The following is a 19,075-nucleotide window of genomic DNA, read 5'->3' on the forward strand; positions in this document are numbered from 1 at the left end:
CGATAAATCTGATCCTTTGGTTCTCCAATCATGGAGTCTCTTCACCTCTCTTTCCAGGGAAGCCATATATGAGTGAAGGCCATAAATAGAAGTGTAGCCCTCAATGCGGGTGCATAGATGTCGTATTACGTCGCGGCGTCGCGCCGTGTCTCTTGCGTGTGCATTTGTAGAGCCATAACAAATGATGACGGTCAGCAGGACGCTTGAATACCGCGGCTCCGGTTCGTCGGATCTCAACTGCGGCTCACAGGGATCATGAGTGTGTAAAGTCATGATACTCCCAAGGTTGTGTGTAAATACCATGACTTGGTATTCATCAGCGAATGGCACCAAGCGATCTTGGAGCGGCGAACGACCTACCTTGAGGCTGCCTGGCAGAGCAACGAACACCACAATGGCTGTGTAACCAGTCATTTCCAAGCACAGTTCTCTGGACGACAAGAAATTGGCAGTGAGATGCGACTTCGTGGTCGGTGACAACAAAATGTGCTAGAGATGTACGGACACTGTACCGCATGGAGTATGTATATATTCATGTTCATCGGGAGAAGGGAGCTTTTGAGCAGGCTTCAGCTTGCTCAGCCGTGACCGCAACTGGGACCGGCCGGGTTGCTGCAGAAAAAGCCCCGAGTACGAAGAAACGAATCAAGAGTGGGAGTAAGCGAACTGGTCCACAGAACACCAACCAGATTCAGCAGGACCGGTCAAGACAAAGTGTGAGGCCCAGACGGAAATGTAGACAGTGAGCAAGTGACCAGCGGAAACTTGATGTCCCGAGTCCTTTGCCTTTCAACAGCCATGTAACACAGCATCGGGTTATGCAAAGGTAGCTGCCGCCGGGCCGCTGTGCAACTTCAGTTTAGCGAATCATCAGTCTCTCTGTTGTTCCCGAAGGATGAGCGATGCGCATTAATCGAGTAATGAGGAGACCGGGCTGTCTGTCAAGCATGGACTTGACTCGTTCGCTTCAGATTTATGTGTTGGTATTTTAGGGGATTCCCATCTCTTGGCAGGATCCTGGGCCGAGTAGGCGTAGAAACAGTGACCTTTTTGCGCGAGGTGGCCCAGTGTGAGTCTTTTGACTGAGACCCCCCTATAGACCCCTACCAGAGAAATGTTGCCGTAAGGTGCGTTGATCGAGCCTTGGGAGGGTTGCCGAAGCATATGTGATTGTTGTGTCTCGGTGGCGCCACGCCATCAGCCAGTTTCTACCCGTGGCCAGTGGGAGAGAAAGAGTGCCTGACTGTTGTTTATTTGAGAAGTGATGCTTCTTCTCGTCTTGTCAATACGACATGTAAGCGCATCGAAACTGTCCTACCCAGAACTGAAGCACGTCTAGAAGATGGATTTTCCTTGCACGTGATTCACTTGATAGCAGGAGCATGTACCGGTACGTAAGATGCTGAACCCCATCTCCTAGTATGAATTGGGTTCTGCTTGCGATTGGTCGCCTCGTCAGCTGGTGCGTATCGTGTGGCATCTGGCCCGTCTCTTTCTGTTGGTGCGAAGGTCCGAGGCGGTCCCGATCGCACATCACCAGCCCAGCGTCCCATCTTGGCTTGCTCCGTGTTGCCAAACAGTTGATTGGCTTAAGCCTTTAACGGCCCCGTCATCTCCAAGCCGAAGGTGGGCCGGCGAGATGAGCAAAGGGGTGAAATAGAGATCACGATCTGGGTACTTGAGTGGTGAGCAGAGGCGGAACCAGGGATACGCGGTGAGGTCAACATTCCCACTTGACGACTTGAAGGCGTGTGTACTGCGGTAGACGGGCGGGACGACAAGCTTGAAGACGAGGAAGGGACCGTGACAGAGTGCGGGAGATCGTAACACTCCGACGCAAAGAGTGAAGTTCCAGACAGGAACGAAGAAGGTGCGCTCTGCAGTGATTGAACCACTCCAGTCCAGTCAAGAACCCAAATCGCCCGACTTGAACAGTGTAGACCTCCGACTCCACTCATCCCGCACTGGCAACCGAACTGTAGTGCGGTGCACGGCTCTGTAAAATCCGTCACTGAATGCCTAACCATGTGCCACGCAGGCATTTCAATCGATCATGATTTGAGGCTAACTGTGCGGACACAGTGTGGTAAGGTTTGAGATGAAATTTCGGAAACTTTGCATGTACACTACAGAGGTCCGTTATGGTAATTTACTGGGAACTCGAGCATTCCCTGTACTCGGTACGGGCACCTACTGCGTAGTAGACTACACTAGTGCCTGCCAGCTCCGTGTCTGGACCTGGCCCTCCGGACCGACTTCATGAGCGGTCATCCCTTCCTCATCAGAAGCACATGGCGCAGACTTTGACAACGTCATCGACTTGGAGAAAATTCTGCACTTGGAAATTGGTATTGCAATTGGCTCAACAACTGATTGAAAGCTCGCTGAGCAGATCAGCCATCCAGTCCGTCACCTCGTTTCGAAAGTTCAATCAGCTTTTTGGGGTGCGATTGACGGGCACACGCGCTGCACCGTACCACACAGCAGACGCCCACTTTTGGTCCGTCATCACAGTCTCCCGATTGGGCGGTTCCTGCGCAGGAATCGTCAAGCCGTCCAGTCTAAGCCAGTCAACTCCTCCAAAGGAAATGTCAGAGTTCCGCCGTTCCTCATCTCGCTCAGGTCTCTGCCTGCCCCAGTCATCAAGCGGTCCCACATCCCCCCACCGGCCGCAGCACACAACGGTTTTTCTCTTCAGCTCGGGCCATATCAGCCATGCTTCCCTTTGGCCAACGCTCGGGCCGTAGTTTTCCCTATTCTCTCCTAGCGCCTTGGTGTTGTCGGCTTTGCACTCGCATTCGCCAAGAGCTAATGTACCGTTTGATCTACCCTCTCCACCTCTAAAGCCAAGAACCAATCGAAATCAGGCTTCTGACTCGATCTTCTTTTTGTTTTCCTTTGGCTCTGTTTAGACGATTCGAGCAAGAGGCTCCAGACCACCATGACGTTTACAAGAAAGTGCACAACAACATCGAGCACACAACGACGATACTTTGATTCTACCCCATCCAAGCTCCACACTCCCCAAGTACACTACCCAAAACTGTGTGCACTCGCCCCGAGAACATGTAGCCGATCAGGGCCTAAGAAAAAACCAAACACGCGCTCAACGGCGAGACTAAAAGACTCGGCTGTATCCACCCAGCGGATAGGCTGTCTCGGCTACATCGCAAGAGCTACTACCACATACAACTCATCATCTAAGGTACTTACCACTTTTGTTGTACGTAACCGCGTAACCGCGTAACCGAAGCTCTCTCCAGGTCCGCAGCGCCGTCTCGCGCCTCCAATGGCAGAGCTGGCAAGCTGGCTGTTGACGCACACTGCCAGGTGACTTCGACACCCTCCACAGTTCGGCCTGTCTCTTGGACTCGCCAGTCCCCAGCGTGCCCAGTCAGCTCCAGCCCACACATCGGTCGTCGTCGTCCACGGTGTTGCAAACCAGTTGCTTGCAAGACAAAGAACACGGGCCTGCACCCATGCATCTCCCTGAGGTTCAGGACTCTTCATTAAAGCTGCACTGAGCCTGCATCAGGACCAGGGATACAGCCGCAAGCCAGCGTCAAGAGTCGATCCCCAAGGGTTGCTCAGCAAAAGCCGGGACTGGTGTCTACATAGCAGTCTACCATGTACTATGTATATTGGGCCTGCTGTGCGATGATTGCGGGACGGTGCTGTCTCCAGTCTCTCCAATGGCCAGGGACGAGATGCGATGCACTGGCCGGTTTGGCACTTTGAACTCTGGAGTGCCTATAGCCAGCCTCCATCCAGATGATCAGCTCGACCCCTGATGCCATGTTCGTCGTCGTTCACTCTCTGGGCTCTGCAGGTGTGGGATTGCTGTTCCCAGGGCGCAGTGATGATGCATGTCAAAGGATCCGACCACCGTCGCTCTCTTGTCTCTTTCAGCTCCCCTTTGACCCTTCCATTCCCCCATTGTCCCCTTTCCGCGGCATAACTCTGGCTGGCGAAGGGTAACGTTTATCCAGGATACAAAAATCCATGTACCTTCTCGCCTTTGGCAGCGCCCATCCCGGTCACTCCTACTAAATGTTTTCCTCACAACTGCGTCGAGAAACTTATTGCACCAGCAAAATCCAGCGCGCCCAAAAAGGTTTTTTTTCCCGCTCGGCTTGTAACGAGCTTAATGCCGTGGGTGAAAGAAAAGTTGCCAAAGGTAGCCAGGACATGGGGGCTTTTGCCTGGGCGCGAAAAGGTGCGTGCGTTTTTTAAATCTCGATAATCGTTCCCTGATGACTGAAGGTCTCTCGACCTCGCAACCCCAACCACACCAACTACAGTAGCTTCAGTTCCCACACCCCATGCCCCCTTTCTCATTACACACACTGTGTTACGTCCTTGCCAGTCATGTACCGGTACCCGGTCTTTCCAGTTTCTGGTTCTCATCCATCAGAGCACGAAATGCCCCGGGGAGCTGGTCAGCGGGTCGGCTAACCAACCCAAGATGTCGTGATGACTGGTAAAGCTATCCATGTGCTACTCTTATAGACCAGAGACCTTCGATCCGGCTGTCCCGTATGGTGAGTCTAGCCAGCCATGACTTGGCGATTGCAAAAGGTGTGCAGTACCAATGCCTGTATCGATGTTAAGACACTTCACAGATGTTTTGGGATGTTATAGGTGTGTATATGCACGGAAACTTTGGCCTGGAGCGCCATCCCGTCTTTACAGTACAAAAGTCAACAAAAAAAAGTATCTCACCAGAACGATCAGGGCGACAACCAGGGCAGTCCCCCCCTGCTCCCTCTCCGCGGTGCCCAGACGTGGATCACTTGTGATTCCCTGTCCATGAACACCCACACTGCTTGGAGCACTTTCCCTCCCGACCATCCCATTCCACTTTCCGCCCTAGAGACCCCCTCCCCCCCCTCCGGAGGCTCCCACGTACGAAGTAGTCAGGTACCGGCCTAGCGCCGCCTCAACGTGTGTTTGCCTGTGCGCGTTGGTCGTCGACACTAGGCCAGCGGTACATGTTGACTAGACCTGCACAATGTACAAGACTCCGTGGCGTACACCTTGCTTGTGTTGCTGTCTGGATCCTCTTCTTCCTGTTCTCATCCCCGTTGAGCTGGCAACACCTCACACGGCGCAAATCACAGCACGTCTTGTCATCAAACCATCTCCTTCTTCTTCAACCGCCGATATCACCACTCTAGGTTGCTTCTAGGCCAGACAAGACTCGCTCCCTCACTTCTTCTCGTCCTGTAAGTCCCTGTTGTGATTTGTCTTCCTGGATTCAGGTTGCCTGTCCTTGCCGCCTTCAGTCTTACTAGGGATCCGCGAGACCAAGGTGAGCCGACACATCGTCACTTCGCCCGTGTCTCGCTCTCCCGCTCCCGCCCGTATCTTCCCAATCTCATCGAACCCTGTAGCCCCTGTCAGCTCGCCCCTCCGGGCGGCTTGCTCACTCTTAAACTGGTTAAGCCCCCTCCCCCCCGAACAGTTCACCCCCTTGCTCCTTCTTAGCCCTGGTATTCCGCTTGACCCACACGTTCTTTCATAACAACCGAGAGTCTGCCGCTTTCTCGTTCATCTGACCCTCAGTCACTCCTTCCTGCAAACCCATCAGCCCTTTATCATCATCCCAACTCGAGACAGAGAGTCGTCTGAGAGAGCACTTGTATAGACGCCAGCCGGTCTCCTGGGTTTCCTTGACTGACAACAGGATCGCTCTTATGCTGTAGCTCTGGAACTCGAGTCTCTGACTTGATCGCTCATACTGCCATATTTAGTCGGCAGAATCACTAATCTGCCTCTTGCCCATCTCCGCGGTGTCGACGAACTAGGGACAATGGATCCGGAACTATTGAAGTATTACCAGCAGCAATACTACCCGGGCATGGGCTTTGCTGGCCCACAACACACACAACACCATGGGCCCCAGTATCAAGTCTGGAGTCCAAACAGCTACCAATGGACGGTTCTTCAACAGCAGAGGGCAGCGATGATGGTGGGGCCAGGAAGCTTACACCCCTCGAAGCAAACAGAGCCCAAGCCTAGGTTGGCAAAGGACGAGGTCGAGCTACTGGAACGAGAGTTTGCCAAGAACCCGAAGCCAAACACCAGTCTCAAACGTGAGCTGGCTGAACAGATGGGTGTTGAGGTTCCAAGGATCAATGTTTGTTCTCGCGAGAAATGATGCCCCGGTTGTGTCGTGAGCTAACATTCGTTTGTTAGAATTGGTTCCAAAATCGACGAGCGAAGGAAAAGCAGATGAGGAAAACAGCCGAGTTTGAAGCACAACAAGCGAGAGAAAGAGCAGAGTCCGAATCCAAACCCTCCGACGACCAGGACCAAGGCGCCGTCACCGAGTTTTATGGTCTAAGCAACCGCCATCAGCCCCTGGGCCTATCGACCGCTTCCATCGGGAGCGAGGATGGCGCCAACAACGACCAGTCTGATCGGCAGCGCCCAAATCTCGAGCAGTCAGATCTGGCTTTGGCTGGAAATGCGTCGGCAGCGGCTACGCAAAGTAACGCCTCCCCATCTGGATCAGATAGCGATGGGTTTGCTCCTGCTGATTACAACACGCCACACTCGTCCGGACCGCGTGGATACGGGCTTGTCAGCCATGCTACACCAACAACCGTCTCGAATTCATACGGCTCAGCTTCGAGCCATATGCAGTATTCACAGCCAGCCCCATTTCCATATGGTCTAAATGAGCCACCACGACCGGTGGATGGTCTTCCAATAGCCACCACCATGCCACAGCATGATAGTCTGCTTGGTGAAGCAAATCAATTTGGATCTTACACTGAGCGGACCATGTTTATGCACCCTTCCGACGGACCATTTACATCGCAAATGGGAGGCCAGGATGGAACTGGAAATGGCACTGCTGACCATCCAATGGTCCGCATGTCGATCGAGGGTGCGATCAACTCGGAAAACATGTCTCCTTCATCGGGCACTGGTTCGTCTCCAGTGATAGCGGACCTGCGCCTCAGGTCACCGCCTCCGCCTTCCGACATTGCCAGCCGCAGAAACCTGCGGCGTCCAGCGCCGCTGGGACCTCTGTCGCTCCGGACCGATTGCGTTGGAAACGGACCAAAGACAGGTATGGATGTTGCGCCCCGACGGATGGACAACGCACGCACGATCAGGAGGATGTCTTCGGCGACCGGAAGCTTGACAGGTCGCATACAAAAATCTCTGGCCTTGAACTCAGGAGGACCACGCTCTCCGTTCCCCATCGATCGAAAGAAGGAGGCCCTGCTACAGGGCATTCAGAACGTCCAACCACCCCCTATCATGGCGTCTCTGAACAGCGCCATGTCCCCGATGACCAATGGTGGTTCAGATGATGAGCAAGCGTACACCTTTGGCTCTTGTGGGGCGGTCAGTGGGATGTCGTCCATGCCGCCATTTAAATCCGAAGCTGGAATCAAGACACCGCCTGGGACGCCTGGGCTAGGTGTTCACTTCCGTGATCCATTCGCGTACTCGGCCCCGGCTGACAACGCTTGGGGTTACGTGTCTTCGGATGAGCCTCTACCCACCCCTGGCCTGTGCAGCAATGGGGGCTCTGAGCTGGATTACTCCATGGCGCCGCAACAGCAGTTGTCTGGTTATGTTACCAGTCAGCCTGTGACCCCTTCATTTGCCGCCGCCATCGGACCGACTTATAACAACGTATACGGAACCAACGGCGGAAGTCATCTGGCTAGAAATACCGAGTATACCTTCCCGGAGTCGTACCAACCCGAATCTTCGTCACGGTGCTCGCCGGCTGGCCAGTTGAGGACAAAACAACAACAATTCCAGTTTGCTCAAAACGTCACGCCTCAAGACTTTAGTCATGAAAAGTGAAGAAGCAAAAGAAATAGCCGGCCGGACTGAGGCGCAGCTTGCTGGGCGTCTTTCTTTCAGGCTGTTTTGATCACACATTTGGGATGGCAGACTCCTCTGGTGTGCTGCTGGTTTCCCTCCTCACGTGGGTTGACGTATGTTTTGAGATGCCGTCATCTCATTCCTGTTGTGGTCCTCTTTCGGACGCAATGTGCCAACACTTCCTCTTTGCAGCATCTTATCTTGTCCTCACTACTACTGAGGCGGATATAAGTTGCATACCGCCATTTCGTCGCATGAGGCTGCTCTCGAAGATCAGGTGACATTTGTCCCAAGGCAGGATCGAACTTTGTTCCTCTCTGCATTGGCCGATTTTTTTTTCCCAGGACCGAGAGATGCCATTCTGCGACGAACCCCCTTCCCACGCCATTAAGTTGAAGAGATAAAGGGAGCGTACCCGCAAACGCGAATACACGGGGCTCACGAGTCTTCAGATAACATCAACCGCTATACATCCCGCTAGGATAGGGCAAGGTCCAAAAATAGCGAAACAGTTTGAGAGGGACGTGAGAGAAGGGCTGGCGAGATGCAAGGTTTTCTTGTGACAAGTCCCAGTGATAAAGAAGCATCTTGAATGCATTGATACGATGGGTTACATCAAGGGCACACATACAAACGACGGGGCTACTTTCTGTGGGCGCCTGTCCGCACTTCTCTGGGTTGGAGACATATGGAGAACTGGGTTTAGGCCACGGATACCCGTACGCAAAGGAACTTGGGATGGGAGTAAAGGGAGGCAAAGGGGCCTGTGGGAGGTGTTTTTTTTTTATTATCCTTTTTTTTGTGTATGTGTGTGTGTGTGTGTGTGTGTCCGGTGTGGAAATTAATGCCATGATTAGCCCATTATGGGCCTTGAAATACGGAAGTGGAAGGAGAGGGATAGTGTCTGCTCTTTCTGGCAGAACACCTTGGTCCGTTCTGCTTCTCGCGTTGTAATATTTATCTCTTTCGGCTGCCCTTTTGTCACTGGCCATGAGGGAGCGGAATCAAGAGATGACAAGCGAACATGAACGATATTTCGAGTATGAAAGAAGAAGAAAAAAAATCAGATTTCATACCATTGAGCTCGGCGGTTTGACAATTATGTGACGCGTCATGGTAAGGTCAACTGAGGTTCAAATTAGGTTCGGAGGTTCGCGCGGGGGGATGTAAAGTAATTACCTTACGGGGCCGGTGGTCGATTACAACTTGCTGCTGGGTGAGTGGTCTTAACGCGTTTGAAGCATCCGGTTTAGGTATCATCCTGTTCGATGATCGACTTGAGGAAACCCCTGGGAGAAGTAATCAGTTCGAATATCAAAACGTTTTGAGGAAAAAAGGGGGGGCGGAGGGCGACAAAGGAAGTAGTAGCCTGGTGAGGATGGATGCCCACCGAAAACCATACATACTTGACCTTGGGAACTTGACCTCTTCAGCTTCCCAGATACACTACACCATACCTGTGACCTAGCTTCCTTTTTTGTCGTTAACAACGAAAATTGGGAATAGGACCTGTGACTCTCTCGTCGTCATTTTTATTATCAGTGACGATAGCAGACCGACAAACTCGTTGAAATGGGACACTGTTGGAGCTGGGGTTGGGAAATGAATTTCAGAAACCCCAGAAACCCAAAATGCGTGATCGGCATCGGTCCTTCCTGGGAACCCTCGAGGAACTGAAAAGCTTCTGATTTCCTTTTTTATATGGAAAGACTTCGATGGGTTTCTCTGTGCTTGGGTCACGTCAGCTCTTCAGTCAGCTCGTCGGGGTAAGGTTTAGATAGATAGTGGGGCTGAGGGGGGGGATCCATCTAAACCCCAAAACTTGCTGATTTTCTTCCAACCAGCTTCTTCCAAGTTTTCAGCTCTTTTTTGGGGGGGGAGGAATTCAGTCAGGCAGGCAGGGGCTGTGCGAGTTTTATGTAAAGAGGAATGGAATTTGCGGCTCCGGACTCGGGTTCGTAACGGGATCGGCATACATAGGGGGGTGGGTGGTGGGAAGTTAGTACAGACGGGTCCCCTGTTCCAGCAACCCCAAAAATCTGGCTAAAGGGGTTGTTCGAACAGGGGGGTTTGCTGGAAGTGGTGTCGTGCACAGACCACTTTCCTTCCAAACCGCCTAAAAAAATGCACCAAAACTGGCATGCCAAGCCAATTTTCCCTTATTGCGGACCCCGTTTTTCCGATTTACCATATAAATTAACAGCAAATTTGTCTCTCCGGGGTTGCTAGTTGTCCGGTTGCGCTTACTAGGCAAAAAATGCCAGATTTCGCCATAGGGGTTGCTACAACAGGGGGGGTTGCTCGTACTGGGGGTTGCTTGAACAGGGGACCTGTCTGTATGTAGGGTGGGAGCGGGGAAAAAGTGCGGCGGGATCCTCTTTTGACGACATCAATCGATGTGTGTCGTTCGTTCGTCCGAAAAAGAACAGACGACACGTGAAACCTAATCTTGACGACCAACAACGGGACGTACCGAGGAGGAAAGGATGGGATGAACGATTAATTTAAGCTTTTTTTTTTCTTCTTTTGTTTTCCGAGAATTTAATTTTTTTTTTTCCTTTTTCTTTTCTGGTCTATCCGCTTTCCACATATATTTTTTTTTTTTTTTTTAATTCCCACGTTTTTTTTTTTTCCACATTTCGCGTTTCAATAGTTCCGGGTAACTATTGACTAATTTATCAAATCGTGATCGTCATCCGGTCTTGCCGTTTGTGGGGTTACCGACCGACCGAACCGGACGAACCTCCGGGAATATCGCAATGTACCATGTAGTAGTAGTGTAGATAGGGTAGAACATCCCGAACGATCCCCGGATGCAATCAATGTGCATGCCAGTGAAAAGAGCGTGCCAAATGCCTGCCTAGCTCGAGCCTAGTATAGAATGGCATGGAACAATGAACTGAAATGAAATTGACATACGTAGATACATCCGAACTTGTCGCTGAAACCGTCCGTCACGATTCAGGAAAACCGACGGTGTCCAATGGTTAGTGCAACTTGCCAGTATTCTACACACACAAGAGCACAAAACACAACTTAAACGAACGAAAAGCTTGATTGATACATTAAAGCCACACACACACACTCACCAAGCCACTCTCGCCCACCTTCCCCATGCGCACCTTAAAGAACATATCTCCCGCCTAGACTAGCACTTACCCTAAGCTGTCCATTCTCAAGTCTGGAAAACAGCACTCACTACATACAGTACCGAACTCTATATTAAATGCTATAGATGAAACGCCATAGGCTGGCCGGTGTGGCGAGGGTGGTTGTCTGCCTTTGTCCGAACCAAACCGCAGGAAGTACCCTCGAACGAGGGTTTGAAGTAAATAACTAACATATTCCTGTCATAGTTACAAGCACCCCATTTTAATTCCCCTGCGAGTATGGATACATATGGTGGTGCCCTGTCGGGCGGGCTGCCCAGTACCGTTGCCGTACCGAACCGAGCCTAATATGATACCGGTCCCGGCTAGGAAGTTGGATATCCATTCCGGTAGAGGTAGGTACCCTTAAAATTCTAGACATAAGTACTTGCCGTTACCGGTATTCTTCCTTGTGTCGTGGGGTTGAGATGTACATGTATGCCGTAATGCCGTATCAACTGCCGTGTAATGAAGTGACGGGAACATGGCAAGACCAGTCCGGGAGAACTACCGAATGAACAGGAGTCGAAACCTAGTACAAATCTTAGATGAAGATATACTGCATAGCAGTATGTAATAGTCACCAGTCACACTACATGCGGAGCTGCCGTCGTGGTGACTCATAGATAGGGAAACCACAAGTGGTCGAAGAAAGATATTACATTTGCCTTCTATGCTTGCTTGGTGACATTTTAGACATCGTCAAATTGTCCACTAACGCTGCCTGACAACCCCCTTCGTTACACACACACACACACAACTTGTTACTACTAAAGCCAGGCGCGAAGCGAACCCTGCGGTTCGTTCCATGAGTTAAAGATGCACATGCAAGAAACCTCCGTCCCACCACCCTATCCCCTCCTTTATCCTATCTTAAACGCACGAATTATCGGATGCCTCCCTCCTTCGTAGTAGAAAAACTCCAATTGCATCTTTTTGACCGTCCTTTGAGTTTTTGATACCCTTCCTTCCCTGGCTTTCACCTACTCCCCACCACCCAAAGCAACGTTGCCGACCCAGTTAGTCCCTTCAATCAAAGGGCTGCTCCACTTATATTGTCTTCTTGCCTCGTCATCATCCTCAAAACTTTCACAGCCCTTTTGTGATCTTTTCACTGTCTCTGTCTTTCGTCACCCAAAAAAATATAGATAGCTAAGGGGGTATCGTATCCGCGCATGTACCGTTCGAAAAGGGATGAAATGTTTGTTGTTGGCGCTTGTCGTGTTACATAAGAAAATAGATGGGGCGATTAGAGGCTGGCCAGGTAGTGAAGGTAGTTGTTGCTTGGAGCCATAGGACCATGCAATTGCCAACACTTTGTCCTCCTCTTGCTATTCACACACACACTCTCTCTCTTTTTCCAGTCAGACCCCGGACGGACTCGCAGCACTTCATAAATCATCAGTACATTCCATCACCAGGAAAGCCGCCTCGTGAAGAATTGCCCGGGTTGAGCGCGCCTTGACTCGTCGTTGAAGAACCTGCGTCGCTACTAGGGGTGGCAGGCTCGACAACTCTGTTCCTGATAGTCATGATCCATTCATGCTGCAACAGCTCCATGGCAGTTGCGCGCTTGGTGGAATCCCGCAAGAAACAGCGTCTCAGAAAATCGATGCCCTCAGGGCTGAGCTGGTCTTGGCTGGGTAGCTGGGGCGGGTTTCCTTGGGCGATATTGTACATGATAGCCCACTCGTTGTCCAGGTTCGCCCATGGCCTTCGGCCAGTTGCCATCTCAAGGATGACACAGCCAAGAGACCATATGTCAACCGCTCCAAAGTGACCGGCATTCTCACCCTTAATCACTTCGGGCGACATGTACATGGGTGTACCTGTCATCGACTTGTTGGGCTTGGTGCTGGCGATGTCTTGTACTAACGTCCGTCCCTGGCGGGCGATGAGTTTGGCCGCACCAAAATCGACATACTTGATTATGCCGTTATGATCGAGGAGGATATCTGTTAATACGCAGTTAGTACAGAACAACTAGGCAGAAAAAGCAACTGTAAAGCAAACTTACTTTCTGGTTTGATATCACGGTGAGCAATCTTGAGCTCATGAAGGTACGCAAGACCTTCGAGAAGTTGCAACGCGTAAACCATGATAACTTGTTCGTCCTCGATTCTGCCATGCTCCAACAAGTTGGCAAGAGAGCCTCCGGAACAAAACTCCATGAACATGTACACGCGGTCTCGATGGACCTCGATACCGTAGTAAGAAACTACATTGGGATGGTCGACCGTCTCCAGAACCCGCATTTCATCCCTGATCTGACCAGCAATAGTGGGGATCAGTTTAGGATCTTGCAGGCGAATCTCCTTCACGGCCATCAGCTGGCCGGTATCAAGGTTTACAGCCGCGTACACGTTGCCGAAAGTTCCACCGCCCACAAAGTGACCTTGCTGCCATCTCATGGTGAAGTTGGTCGCTGTGGAGGAGAGCCATGCAAGCGACCGATCCACCTCGTTAGAAGCCTCCAAGACTCTGCCCATGGCAGATTGTTGCAGTAGGATCTCCTTTCTGTAGTTGTCGACTTTTGCCAACTCTTCGAGGCGGTGTTCTTGGTAGTACTTGGCTGCTTCGTTGTCATCCAACATCTGACCTTTGTTCAGACGCTTGATCTGGTTGACGAGTCCCTCCAAGCGCTTCTTCTCCGCCTGGGCGGCCACGCTGGATCTGGCACCCATGATGTCGAAATGAGATATCAGAAGCGCCATGCACCCGGCAACCTTGGCCCTCAATCTTGCATACTCGTCTTCTCCGAGGCCGAGAATGTGTCTTCCACGCGTCATTCCCATGGCAAACTCCAGGGCCTGCACGGCCCAGCGGAAGGTTTTCCGGTCTGAAGAGATGCAGTCGTCACAAATGAAGCTTACCCAGTCCAAAGCAAGCTTGGTGAGTTTCAGGTTATTCATTGTGCGTCGATTGTTGTCCATGTACAGCAAAGACCGCTGGCCGAACTCGGTTGCAAAGATGAAGCATGTCTGGATTAGTTCTTGGCAATTGAGACCTCGTGTTTGTCGTCGGATGGCTTCCACACTGTCCATGAAAGCGTTCGAGAGCTTGAAGGCAACCTTGCGAATCTCCATGAGCCTGAAGTTGACCTTTTGCAGGTTTGACCTCTGCTCTACCACTGGGTCGACCTGCATATCGATCCTGTCGACAAAGGCCTTGCGCGCATTCAATAGTCTGGGTTGGCAGCCGCCGGCAATGAGTCGCATGTGCCCCAACTTGATGTCCAGGGGCTCATTGCGGACTCTGAGAGTGTGGACGGGCCCGAGCCACTGAGGTGGATCTTCGGCTTTAATGATGAGAAGGTAGGGATCCGATGGGTCCTCAATAGCGGCCTCATATGTGAAAGTGCCCATCAGCACTTGGATCTCATCGTCGCGGTTATGAAGTGTCGGGGAGGCAATGATGAGTATGTCTTTGTGTTCAGGACTGGCACTATAAACCTGGAAATGGCCCGTCTCTATCAGGCGGTCGTACAGTTGGTGGAGCATTTGAGGCTGCTCAAATGCGATTGTGTAATCGCATGCATTTTCATAGTTGTCGCTCAACATTCTAGAGAAACGCTGCAGCATTCGCTGCCGAACCCGAACGGAGTCTAGGATCTGTTTATATCGCTTGGTCATCTCAGCCACGCTTTCTTTTGGCCTTCGTTGAACCTCCTTCTCAAAAGTCTGGCTCAGTCGGTTCCAGGCTTTGTAGGTTAGAGAACTGAACTGTTCCGCGACTTCCACATCGCCGTGTGCCAAGTAACGCCCGATTTCGTTTCCAAAACCCCACTCTTGGAATAGCAGTTCGGCCTCCTTGAAGGTGTTCTTGTTGCCGCTGAGCTTCCAGTTCAACAGTTTGAAGTAGTACTTGAGCGCCTCCAGGATGACGCGGTCGAAATCCTCATCGATACATGGGGGCAAGTCCCAACCGGGCTCCGGTCGAGCGATTTCCATGTACTCGCGCTTGATTTTGATGGCGAGCTTGAGAAGAACTTGAAACTGCGAGATCATTTGATCCTGCATCATGGGGTTTTGTTGTGCCGAGTCCTTCATCTTCTTGGCATAAGCCAGCCGCATCTTGATGATCTCCTCAATGAGGCGAGAAGGGAAACTGATAAGGGTGAGCAGCTCCTCGATATAAGGCGGGAGATGGCGCTTCTGGAAACCTTCGGCATTTTGAATAAGTGTGTCCTTGGCCTTGGTAATGACACGAGAAATGCCGTCGAGTCGGCTCTTCTTCTTTAGGCTTTTCGGTTCGGAGCCTTTGTCTTCGTGTAGTGACTTGAGACCCTCCTCCTTCATGAGACGATCCAGGAAAGATGATTCATCGCTGAGACCATTCCCGCTGGGCGATTTTTCCTTGGTGCGGGAGAAGTCGAGAGCATCGTTGCCGACCCACTTTTTCAAGATCGACAGCTCTGTGTTGATCATCTCATTGACGTTGTACCATGATATCACTGCGTCGCAGGTCTCCTGATAGGCCGAATAAACACCAGGCTTGAGGGCGGTCATGAGTTCCCTACTGGACGGGTAGAGGCTCTCGATTCTTTCGATTTTGTTAACCACATCGCGAACCTGTTCAAATGGCGGCTTCCCTGCCTCGCTCTCTCCGGCAATCGCAAAGTTGATGATGTCGTTAATGGAACGGTCCAGCGCTGCACGGGCATCTTCGACGACCCTTTTCTGGACTGGCAGGTGTCTACCACATAACCTTGCCCGAATCCCAAGCCATAGCTCTACATTGTGGGCTGATTTTCCAAAGGCCTCATCATTGGAGCCAATGAGACGTTTCTTCTCTTGCCGCACAACATCACCGGTGAGCACAGCCTCCAGCATGCCGTGCCATTCTAGTCTCTCGCGGCTCTCCGGATCTCTCAGGTCTTCCTCGGTAATCTGAATATCCTCGTTACTGGCGAACATGATATGCGCATCATCGTAGCTGTCGAAGGCGCCCTCGGAAGATGGCGTCTCGCCTTCGGAATCGGAATCGTACTGCTCGCCGGAGCCGTAGGCGTCGAAGTAGTCGTTGTTGTAGTCCTGTTGTCGTAATCTGCGCACATATTCTCTCTCCTGGGCTCTGAAGGTTGAAGTGCCGGCCAAGGGGCGTGGTCTGGAGCCATCACGGGCGTGGGGATTATTCGCTATATAGGACGAAGGCTGACCTTGTGGGGGCCTGCGCTGGTTGTAGGGCTGATAAGTGTTGGAAGGCGTCCTGGCAGGGGCGGTTGGGCGCTGTGGTCGTGACGGAGTCCCATTGGCATAGGTCTCTGAGCTAGCACCGCGGCGACTGCTCGATCCATTGGTCAGGGGCAGGGAGCTGGTCAGGGACCCGGGCACCAGAGAAGGCACCGAGCCAGAATGACTCTCGACATATCGACTTAGAGAACCCAGCTCGTCAATCTGCTCTCGGACGTGGAGATCATCGTGGGCGTCCGTTGAGGAATTGGAATTATCCGAGTCGTTGGCACGGGGGTTCGGTCGGGACACGGTCTTGTGCTTGTCGAGCCGGGCAATCGGCTCATCGTCCGTCTGCGAGAAGCGCACAGCACGGGGAGAAAGCTCGCTGGCCATGGTAGGTTGAAGGGATGGAATGAGGGGTTAGATGGTCGATTGTCAGCGGATGGTCGTCGACTGTTTACCGCCCGATGCGATACGAGGCTGTCCGTCCCGGAGAGGTCGGTCGCGGCCGCGGTCGATGGCGGTGTCGATGTCAAGTTCGGAAGACTGGTATCAGTCAATGTCAGTGTCTGCGTCTCGTGCTCGGCGTGTGTTTCTGTTGTTGGAAATGATGGTCGTCGGAGTCGTCGTCTATCTGTTGGAGTCCTCGGTGGTCGTCGTTGTCGATGTCAAGTCAAGGAATGTATGTCTGTCTCGCTAAAGAGGCTGCAGCAAAATCACCCACTGCTTGGGGAAACAAGGCTGACACCAGGGCCCTGCTTGTCCATGGGGTGCAAGCCAGAATGAGGGGAGGGCCGTCAGAGCTCGATCAATTGATCGGGTATGTCAGCGAGCGGCGTGAACAACGGAAAACGGCTGTATCCAGTGTTTCGGGTTCGAAGACTGTCGCGGCCTGGAGCCCCTAGTGGCGGCGGAATAGGGGGAGTCCTTGCGTCGGGATGGAAGTGGATGAATGCAGCGATGCAAGCGACGTCCACGGCGGTCCCGGCCGTCGTCACCTCAAAGGTCAATTGGGACCTGGGCGCTTTCCACTTGTTAAGGTCGGGGTTAGGCAGGTCAGATAGGTAGGTAGGTACAGTACTACCACCAGAGTCCGGCTTAGTCCAGTTTGGTCCGTGCCAGGGGCAGGGCAGTGCGGTAGTGCGGTCGAGGTAAGGAGCGGGCAGTTGTCAGGCGGTCTGTCCTGTGAGGTAGCACTGGTCCCACCATAGAGATCGATATCGACAATGGGGCCGTCGGACAGCAGTAGGTGCCTGGTGTGTCGCCGACAAGTCAAAGGAGAGAAAGTTCGTGATAATAACTCTGGAGCTCTGACAGAGAAGGTGGAGAGAGGTGAAAAGTCCTACTTTGCCGAGTAGAGGTACAGGTGCATAGGGGGCAGCCCAGATCGAGGTAGGTAGGTACCAAGGTACTGATTGGGCCTTCGGCTCCTCATGGCTCAAGCTGCCCCTGTACCTTCTTAATAATCCGGGGTGGGTTTGACAGGCAACAGGAATGCAAGTTGTGGCCCGACGGCACCCATACAAGCACACTGCAGGCCAGCTCGGCGGGGGTTAGGTACGAGCGGGCAGCTAGCTCCGTCCGTCTGCACTGAATGGCACGAAAGAGCCCATAGTGTACACTAGTACAACAGTAGTGTAGCAATATCCCAACGGTGACCGACTGCCCGAAATCATTGGGGATACCTCTAGGTTGTGGAGATTGGCGGAGTCTTGGTGTTGGTGTGCTTCTCTTGGCTCCATGGTCAGTCCAGCTCGTACAGCCTTGCCTTTGTTCGCGAACCAACAGTCTCTGCAGGCCATGTTAAAGACAGTTGGGAACAGCCTTGAAATGAGGAGGCCTTACAGGTGGTAATCACGGTGCAGCGGCAGGGGGTGAAGCAGACCTCGGGAGCAACCCTGACCTGCAGCATCGTGACTTTCACCTGCCGCCTCGCTTTCTGGGCAAGAGCAGGAAGGACATTGCCCCTGGCAAAGACTGGTGGGTTGACTGGGGGTGATGCGGTCGAGATGGCTACAGTAAGGTAATTATGGCTGATCTTTGCCGGGCCCTCATCCGATCCGTCAAGGGCGCATGGCATTCTAAATTCCCTTGCTTTGACTCGATTTTGTCTTTCTACTTGCTTCCTCCTGGCAACGTCGAGAAGGCCGGAAATGAGATGACGAATGGAGGATTGAGTTCTGTGTGCACTAACGATATGATGCGTTCTAACCAGGTTTGTGGTTTTCGCCCAGATAGGCAATAGGAAATTGTCTAGACCTGGATAACGATCCCACGGTTTGGTAGCCAGTCATTGCCAGTCCCGGTCGCGCAAAAAGCAAAACACGTGCGACAAGGCTGGCCGGGCTGGTAGTGCGTGAGCCCTCCACTTCAGAGCCGGAGTCTCCCAAAAGCGCCCAAGATCTCAATTCTGTAGGGGAATCGGACATTGGACCCGGCCGACATGATCGATCGGGAATTGCCACCGCGTCCACCAACGCACTTGACCACAACATCGTGATCGAACCCGAGGTTGACGAACCATCTAGACCATCTTGCCATCGTATCTGCCTGGGAGATCCAAAAGAATGGGACTTCTGAATTGTCGTATTCGATATGAGCATCTTGAAACAATAGATAAAATGTAATTGACCGGCTATCTCCCCGTCCAGCGTCCGACCTTTTATTGGATCGAAGCTCTGCTGTCGTTGCTGTGGAAGAGTCGACTTTTGTTGGGTGAGATGGGAGCAGTCGCAAGAAGACTGACGGAATCCAAGCCTGCAAGCTTCTGCTAAGCCACACGGAATTGCGGAGCATGCCGCAGTCTCTTGAATGAACCAATCAACGTGATCATCTCCACATAGACTCAGTTAGTGTAGGTACATGGCATTGCGTACTGTAGTGTGTGTAGTGTGCCTC

The 19,075-nt window shown here is 52.2% G+C and overlaps 5 protein-coding genes across 5 annotated transcripts; 2 read left to right on the forward strand and 3 right to left on the reverse strand.

Annotated features, from left to right (window-relative positions):
* Positions 1–2,431: 2,431 nt before the first annotated feature.
* Positions 2,432–3,516, reverse strand: B0T23DRAFT_312426 (uncharacterized protein; the record flags this gene model as incomplete). Its single annotated transcript, XM_062834687.1, has 3 exons — positions 2,432–2,840; positions 3,101–3,162; positions 3,214–3,516. Coding segments are annotated over 3 exons (774 nt in total), but the record flags the coding sequence as incomplete, so codon positions are not given.
* Positions 3,517–5,011: 1,495 nt separating this feature from the next.
* B0T23DRAFT_401935 (uncharacterized protein) lies at positions 5,012–7,833 on the forward strand (the record flags this gene model as incomplete). Its single annotated transcript, XM_062838625.1, has 4 exons — positions 5,012–5,128; positions 5,189–5,225; positions 5,754–6,139; positions 6,199–7,833. 4 exons carry the CDS (start codon positions 5,012–5,014, stop codon positions 7,831–7,833), a joined length of 2,175 nt encoding a protein of 724 aa, XP_062694940.1.
* An 824-nt stretch (positions 7,834–8,657) lies between these two features.
* B0T23DRAFT_372412 (uncharacterized protein) lies at positions 8,658–9,056 on the forward strand. Its single transcript, XM_062836727.1, has one exon. It carries the CDS (start codon positions 8,718–8,720, stop codon positions 8,880–8,882), a length of 165 nt encoding a protein of 54 aa, XP_062694941.1. The 5' UTR covers positions 8,658–8,717; the 3' UTR covers positions 8,883–9,056.
* A 3,011-nt stretch (positions 9,057–12,067) lies between these two features.
* On the reverse strand, positions 12,068–16,706 carry B0T23DRAFT_61945 (uncharacterized protein). The gene is made up of 2 exons (XM_062841545.1): positions 13,021–16,706; positions 12,068–12,958 (listed from the first exon to the last, which is right to left on the reverse strand). The coding sequence occupies exons 1-2, from the start codon at positions 16,568–16,570 to the stop codon at positions 12,405–12,407; spliced, it is 4,104 nt and encodes a 1,367-aa protein (XP_062694942.1). The 5' UTR covers positions 16,571–16,706; the 3' UTR covers positions 12,068–12,404.
* Positions 16,707–18,165: 1,459 nt separating this feature from the next.
* On the reverse strand, positions 18,166–19,059 carry B0T23DRAFT_372418 (uncharacterized protein). The gene has a single exon (XM_062836728.1). It carries the CDS (start codon positions 18,971–18,973, stop codon positions 18,548–18,550), a length of 426 nt encoding a protein of 141 aa, XP_062694943.1. The 5' UTR covers positions 18,974–19,059; the 3' UTR covers positions 18,166–18,547.
* Positions 19,060–19,075: the final 16 nt, after the last annotated feature.

Source organism: Neurospora hispaniola, assembly GCF_033458365.1.
Source record: "Neurospora hispaniola strain FGSC 10403 chromosome Unknown B0T23scaffold_2, whole genome shotgun sequence".
Lineage (NCBI taxonomy): Eukaryota > Fungi > Ascomycota > Sordariomycetes > Sordariales > Sordariaceae > Neurospora > Neurospora hispaniola.

Bases quoted from the DNA above. Each gene is read 5' to 3' on its own strand.
- B0T23DRAFT_61945 (XM_062841545.1), bottom strand. From the start codon at position 16,570: ATGGCCAGCGAGCTTTCTCCCCGTGCTGTGCGCTTCTCGCAGACGGAC. The intron at 12,959-13,020 runs GTAAGTTTGCTT...GCGTATTAACAG, and splicing joins CCGTGATATCAAACCAGAAA to ATATCCTCCTCGATCATAAC.
- B0T23DRAFT_372418 (XM_062836728.1), bottom strand. From the start codon at position 18,973: ATGCTCCGCAATTCCGTGTGGCTTAGCAGAAGCTTGCAGGCTTGGATT.
- B0T23DRAFT_372412 (XM_062836727.1), top strand. From the start codon at position 8,718: ATGGGCCTTGAAATACGGAAGTGGAAGGAGAGGGATAGTGTCTGCTCT.